The sequence below is a fragment of the Colobus angolensis genome, unplaced genomic scaffold (genome assembly GCF_000951035.1).
Source record: "Colobus angolensis palliatus isolate OR3802 unplaced genomic scaffold, Cang.pa_1.0 Scaffold17, whole genome shotgun sequence".
NCBI lineage: Eukaryota > Metazoa > Chordata > Mammalia > Primates > Cercopithecidae > Colobus > Colobus angolensis.
In genome coordinates this window covers 1,157,686-1,164,948 of record NW_012114821.1, presented here as the reverse complement: position 1 = coordinate 1,164,948, position 7,263 = coordinate 1,157,686, and the positions used below count along the sequence as shown (strand labels likewise).

Here is a 7,263-nt window from a genome sequence, read left to right as displayed (position 1 = left end):
CGCCCGCTTTGTTCCCCGCACGCTCCGTGGTCGCTTCCATCCCCCACACACCCCCGCACCCCGCTGTTCGCGGCGTACCCCACTGGCAGGCACCGGCAGCCGATCCAGGCCTGATCCCCCCACCCGGAGCCCGGGCCGTTGGGCCCTGTTGTTGGGTTCGGAGGGGTGGGGGGGCTCGGGCCCTTGTTGGTCACAGATGGCCCGGGGATTTCCTGGGATAGAAATAGCCGCCGGCTCCGGCCCCTTAAAGCTGCTTAAGGGGCGGGATGCGGAGGGGAGGGTCCGGGCACACCCCACACGTCCCCGACCGAGACCCCAGCCCCCACGCGCTGAGCTCCCACCCGGGAGACGCCGGCAGCGGTGCAGGCCTCTGGTTGCTTGTGATAAACAACCCAAGCCCCAAATCCCGAGGCTGGCGGTTGTCCCCTCGCCCGGCCCCTCCCCCACCCTAAAGGCGGCCTAGAGCCTTGGGAGGGCCCCACGGCGCCGGTCCGGTCAGGTCCCCACGCGCTCCTCCAGGCCCAGGCCCTGGCCCTGGGGCTCCCCACAGCCCGTGGCAAAGGTCACGGTCTTCCCTTTCTTCCCCCTGGGTTCCCAGAAGCAGGTGGAGTTGCGCAGGGCTGGGTCCCGACACTGTCCCGCAAGCCAACTGTTCCGCTCTTTCTTGTTTGCCTGCTCTAGGGGCGGACCGCCGAGCCCGAGGCCATGTCCCATGAAAAGAGTTTCTTGGTGTCTGGGGACAACTATCCTCCCCCTAACCCTGGATATCCGGGGGGGCCCCAGCCACCCATGCCCCCCTATGCTCAGCCTCCCTACCCTGGGGCCCCTTACCCACAGCCCCCTTTCCAGCCTTCACCCTACGGTCAGCCAGGGTACCCCCATGGCCCCAGCCCCTACCCCCAAGGGGGCTACCCACAGGGCCCCTACCCCCAAGGGGCCTACCCACAGGGCCCCTACCCACAAGAGGGCTACCCACAGGGCCCCTACCCCCAAGGGGGCTACCCCCAGGGGCCATATCCCCAGAGCCCCTTTCCCCCCAACCCCTATGGACAGCCACAGGCCTTCCCGGGACAAGACCCTGACTGTGAGTCTCAGGAAGGGAGGGGTGGGGTGGTGGGGAGGGCAGGGGAGGTGCTGGTGAGCGGCGCTGACCCAGCCTGTCTGCTCCTCAGCGCCCCAGCATGGAAACTACCAGGAGGAGGGTCCCCCATCCTACTATGACAACCAGGACTTCCCTGCCACCAACTGGGATGACAAGAGCATCCGGCAGGCCTTCATCCGCAAGGTGGGTGGGGGCATCTCGGAGGAGGTGGGTGCGGCGCCCAGCGGATGACTCTGAGCGGCTCCTTTCCCAGGTGTTCCTGGTGCTGACCCTGCAGCTGTCGGTGACCCTGTCCACGGTGTCTGTGTTCACTTTTGTTGGGGAAGTGAAGAGCTTTGTCCGGGAGAACGTCTGGACCTACTACGTCTCCTATGCTGTCTTCTTCATCTCCCTCATCGTCCTCAGCTGTTGTGGGGACTTCCGGCGAAAGCACCCCTGGAACCTTGTTGCACTGGTAACCCCCAAACCTGAGCCTCTGGGCCCGTGTCTGGCCATGCAGCCCCACACGCCCGCTCTTGCGGGCCTGGTCACCCTGGTTCTCCTTGTGCTCATGAGGCAGGGGCGGGCAGGGGTGGCACACACCCGAGGCCAGCCTGTGTCTCCCACCCACAGTCGGTCCTGACCGCCAGCCTGTCGTACATGGTGGGGATGATCGCCAGCTTCTACAACACCGAGGCAGTCATCATGGCCGTGGGCATCACCACAGCCGTCTGCTTCACGGTCGTCATCTTCTCCATGCAGGTGAGAGGCCTCCCATGGCTGGGCTGTGGCCGCAGGGGCCGAGCGGCTTTCCCAGGCCCAGCCCCATGGCCCGTTCCTCCCCCACCTGCAGACCCGCTACGACTTCACCTCGTGCATGGGCGTGCTCCTGGTGAGCATGGTGGTGCTGTTCATCTTCGCCATCCTCTGCATCTTCATCCGGAACCGCATCCTGGAGATTGTGTACGCCTCACTGGGCGCTCTGCTCTTCACCTGCGTGAGTGAGGGGCGGCCGTGGCCGGGGGCGGGATGCTGGGCAGGCAGGCTGGTCCCTCAACACCACTGTGCTGCCACCTCCAGTTCCTGGCAGTGGACACCCAGCTGCTGCTGGGGAACAAGCAGCTGTCCCTGAGCCCGGAAGAGTACGTGTTTGCTGCGCTGAACCTGTACACAGACATCATCAACATCTTCCTGTACATTCTCACCATCATTGGCCGTGCCAAGGAGTAGCCCAGCTCCAGCTCTCTGTGCCCGCTCAGGTGGCATGGCTGGCCTGGACCCTGCCCCTGGCATGGGAGTGCCAGCTGTCCTTCCCCTCTCTCTTGTCCCCAGGCACAGCCTGGGGCAGAGGACGCTCCTCTCCAACCTTCCCATATGTACACTGCAGATACTTCCGTTTGGACCCGCTGTGGCCACAGCATGGCCCCTTTAGTCCTCCCGCCCCGCCAAGGGGCAACAAGGCCACGTTTCTGTGCCACCTCCTGTCTACTCATTGTTGCATGAGCCCTGTCTGCCAGCCCACCCCAGGGACTGGGGGCAGCACCAGGTCCCGGGGAGAGGGATTGAGCCAAGAGGTGAGGGTGCACGTCTTCCCTCCTGTCCCAGCTCCCCAGCCTGGCGTAGAGCACCCCTCCCCCCACCCTGGAGTGCTGCCCTCTGGGGACATGCGGAGTGGGGTCTTATCCCTGTGCTGAGCCCTGAGGGCAGAGAGGATGGCATGTTTCAGGGGAGGGGGAAGCCTTCCTCTCAATCTGCTGTCGGTGAAATTCCAATAAATGGGATTTGCTCTCTGCCTTTCCCGGTCACTCTTCTCCCTGCCACTTTCAACATGAAGTCGGGGGGGTGGGGCTCCAGGCCTTCCCTGCTGATGGGGACACAGGACCAGAAATGAAAGTGGAGGTTAACACAGTGCCAAGCTTCTGCCCACACGCAGCTACATCATAAAGGTGTGTGTTGAGTTCCCAACTGATGGACAGAGACCCTGAGGTGCTCAGAGTGAGCTAAGCCTGTGCTGGGGTACCCCGATGGTAAGTGGCCTGGTTGTGTCTACCAGGTGCTCCCTGGAGATGGCACGGTGTAGCCCTCTCTCTCTTCTGTCACCTGGGCCAGCGGCACAGGTCACTGGCCTGCCCCAGGGCAGCCTGCCATGCTCCTTGGGTGCTCCCTGGGCCTCCCCAGCTCTATGCAGTCCATCTGTGTGGGCACCCTGATATTCTGCCCAGGCCTGCCTCACACAGAGGTCCCTGCCTCTCTCCAGCTCCCCACAAGAAACACAGGCTGGAGGTCCCGTCCAAGAGCTGGACAGAGACTGAGGGCTCAGCCATTTGGGCCCGTTGGCTTCCCCAGGCCTGGTCTTTTGGAGCCCTCAGCCCCAGCCTGTACTGCGTTTCCTGCCCTGTGACGCCTGCTACTCCTGCAGGGGATCCCTCCACTGCCTGGGACCTGGCTGTGTCTGAGCCCTGCTGAGCTCTCACGCCCCACGGCTCCGGGCCAAGAGGCAACCTTGGACTTGGACATTCCCACTGCAGCCTCGAGGCTCTCCATGCAGTGTGGCCTGAGGATCTCTCAAGGCCCCTCCCCACCACCCAGTCAGTGCCCTTAGCACCTCCGTGTATGAAGCCAGCGCCACCCTGATATCCGCGGCCACCACAGCTGTGGGCTGCCCAGGGCCTAGCTCATCCTTCCTGAAACCTCCTGCTGCCTTATCTCCAAGCCAGAGCAGGGCTGCCCCGCTTCCCTTGCCTTCCCAACTTCCCCTGCCTCACCTGGCCTCCTTCCATGCCCCACCCTCCACCAGGACCCTAGCGGTGTGTTTCTGAAACATCTATCAGTCCATTGCACTACCCGCCTGCCTAAAACCCTCAGTGGTGCCCTCAGGATGAAGTCCACGCTCCTTAGCCTGGTACATGGCCCCTGCCATCTGTCCACTGGTGGCTCCAGCTGCCCTCCTGCTGTCCCCTTGCCTCTCAGCCTGGGGCCCTGACCCTGCACAACCTGAGTCATGAGTGTGCTCCCTGCTGCAGCCCCCTACAGTGTGGGGACACACACTGCCTTCCCAGCCACCAGAGCACTTCCTGGAGTCTACATTGTCCTCTGCAGCGGCTAATCACGTGCTGAACAGCAAGTGGGCCACACGGCTCCACCTTCCCCCACTTCCCCTTCCGGCCATTTCCTGAGCAGGTACAGTGCCTCCTCTAGGTGCCCGCCTGTGCTCCAGCATGCTGAGGAGGAGAAAGAACCTGCCTAGCTCTATATCCCAGACCCCTCAAGATTTTATACGAAAGAGTAGAATAAAGTGTTTATGTGGCTAACAAGAACGTCAGTGCAGGGACAGGGGGTGGTCTCAGGAATAACTGCCAAGTGAAATGTGTCAGGACAGTGTTAACTTGAGGAGTTCGAGACAGACACAAACTCTGGGCTGAGAGGGAGAGGCTTTAGTAAGGGTCCCTGGGGATGGCAAGGTCCAGAGGTGTGGGGCAGGGCCAGGGGGCCGGAGGATCTACAGCAAAGACCCGCACCGCCAGAGAGAATGCCAGGGCTGGACACAGGAGGGCTTGGGCCTATCCTGCAGGTATAGCGCACTCAGGCAGGGGCCACAGCTGGGTTTGTGTTTAGGAAGATGAGTCTGGCAAGAGACTGTACAGGGGAAGCCATGGGGGCTGTGAACAGGTGAAGTGGGCCACAAAGAAGCTGCTGAGACATGACAGAGAGGAGCTGGGAGCACAGATGCCTCCAGAAGCATCGGGAGGCACCAATTAAGCCAGGCTGGGCACAGCCGAAGGCCATTAGGATGTGTCTGGCAACTGAGAGGTCTGCTATCTGCTGTGTCCCAGCCATGGAGTGAAATGAGGAGTCCAAGTACCTGGTGATGTGGCTGGGCAGATGAATCGGCATGGGGTGCTCACATGGAGTCATGAGGCTGAACGCACCTGTAGCAACTGTGAGGCCACCACACTGATTCTTCAGGTAGAAGGAAGACCAGTTGCTGACATCTGGGAGCTGATCTGGTCCTATCTTCTAGGCCTCAGTGTTGCTGGGAGCGGCCTGGCGTTCACAGATAAAGGCCTCGGTGTTGCTAGGAGCGGCCTGGTACTCACAGATAGAGCCCTCAGTGTCTCCTGGTTAAAATTTCATAGAACATCAACATCAGACTACTCTGTGACCATGATGAATCCATACAAAAGCAAGACCCCTCTGTAATCACATCTGAACACAGACAAAACATGGGCACTGTCCAAGCTGTAAAAAGGGCAAGCAGTGCCCTGTCCCGGACGGTCTGAGTGGCTGCTGCCTCTTCACGGCTGACAGCTCTGGCCTGGCTCTAGTCTGTCCTCCTTCCAAATACGATGCATTGAGACTCCCAATTGCAGAATGATGCCTGCTTCCTGACAGCACCAATCCAGAGCAAAGTCCCGCTTCCCTAAACCCTCCCCCAGATTACTCAAGCCGAATCCTGTAAGAAGTCCTTTCCAGCACCCTCTTAACACGACGCCCCAGGGTGTGGACGCTCCCCCACGATGAGCAGCCACAGGCTTGTTCAAGCATGGGCCTGTCCCGGGGGTTCCCAAGGAGCGCTGACACAGGTCACTGACTGTATGAAGGCCCAAAAGAGACCTAGATAAAAGAATTTATTTTTCAATCAAAAAACAGTTATGTACAGAAGCAAATATTAAACCCACACTTGATTTCAAGATTAAACAACACAGACATCTATGGAACAAAATGTCCAAGTCTCCACCCCATTCCCCACCCTGCAAAGCAACGCCGTCAGTCAACGGTGCCAGCTGAAACCCTGACAGACAGTTGGAGCCAGCTCCGGACCCCAGCTCAGGTGAAAACGGCACGGGAACCCCATTCCACTGCCTCTGGCTAACCGGGGCCACTGTTTGGCGCCTCTGGATTGGAAGCACCTTCAGAACAGGGACTGTGCTCTGTGAGTTTTAACATCCAGCCTAGCACCTAGTCCAGGGCCTGGCACACCGCAGGCGTCGAACGTGAAAGGAAGGAATGACCTTTTCATAGCATGAATGCTCACTGCCCTCACCAGGCCCAGAGGACGCCGTTCTCTGCTGGACCTTGGCGCAGCGTCAGCATCTGAGGAGTGCAGAGAGCAACATTAAAGCCCATGGGATGCAGGAGGCACATTTGGGGAAGCAGGTAGAAGAAGGAGAGGACGCATGGGAGCGTCGCAGGGGCTGAGGAGGCCAGTTAAGGCTGTAAGTAAAAAGCTCAAAAGTCTGAACTGTATTTTGTAGGCAGTGATCATCCTTGAGATGGTTTAAGTAGACGCAGGAAGATCAGTGAGGACTATGGTGATGGTGCAGGCAGGGAGACCCGGACTTAGGGGCAGTGGGAGTGGGGAGGGGAGGGACTCCTGGGGGACCTGGTCCCAGCCCTGTAGGCTCTCAAGGCGGCCCCTCCTCCGCCAGGGCCCAGATGCTGCTTACCAGGAAGCAGGATGGCTTGGCTCATGCTGGCACCAAGACACTGTACGAATGTCTCCCAAATGTCTGCTTTGTCTAAGGCTTGTAGGACACACTGGAGACTTTTCAGAATGCCCAAAATGCGAAGACCACCCCCAACTTCTCAACTCCCATCTCTGCACTGGTGGAGAGTGCCTCTTCTCTCTGTGGGCCCTCCGCCCTCTGGACCCGCTTCACTCTGTCATCCACATCTCCAGCCCTGTCACTGCAATTTCCAAACCCGAGGCTCTCGTGCAACTCCTGCCTCCCACTCTGGCCAGCTTTTCACTGGTATCCACAGCTTCCTGGGAGGACTCAAGTACCAAGTGCAAAATCTTCCTCTCTACCCCAACTGCTATCATGACCCTTGGCCATTGCTGGTTCTATCTTCTGAACACCTCTCAACTTTATGCCCTTCTCTGAAGGCCATGATCACCTCTATAGCAGCCCTTAATCTGTCCTCAGCACCACAAAGGGATCTTTTTGGTGAACAATCATATTATGCCATTGCCCTGTTTAAACTCCTTCACTTCTCTGAAGTTCTCTTCGGAGAACTTCCAGCCAAGATGGTGGACTGAACTGAGTCCCAGGAGTTGGGACCTGAGATCCCAACTCCCACTCTTTTTTTTCCCAGCAGTAACTGAAGCAACCAACTCCCACTCTTAACACATAAAATTTGCTACACAAAATTCCTTTTTTTTTTTTTTTTTTTTTTTTTTT

At 59.2% G+C, this 7,263-nt stretch overlaps 1 protein-coding gene across 1 annotated transcript; it reads left to right on the top strand.

Moving 5' to 3' along the window:
* The first annotated feature begins 140 nt into the window (after positions 1 to 140).
* Positions 141 to 2,875, top strand: GRINA (glutamate receptor, ionotropic, N-methyl D-aspartate-associated protein 1 (glutamate binding)). Its single transcript, XM_011938045.1, has 7 exons — positions 141 to 380; positions 682 to 1,084; positions 1,173 to 1,285; positions 1,356 to 1,556; positions 1,715 to 1,843; positions 1,935 to 2,078; positions 2,162 to 2,875. The coding sequence occupies exons 1-7, from the start codon at positions 267 to 269 to the stop codon at positions 2,309 to 2,311; spliced, it is 1,254 nt and encodes a 417-aa protein (XP_011793435.1). The 5' UTR covers positions 141 to 266; the 3' UTR covers positions 2,312 to 2,875.
* Positions 2,876 to 7,263: the final 4,388 nt, after the last annotated feature.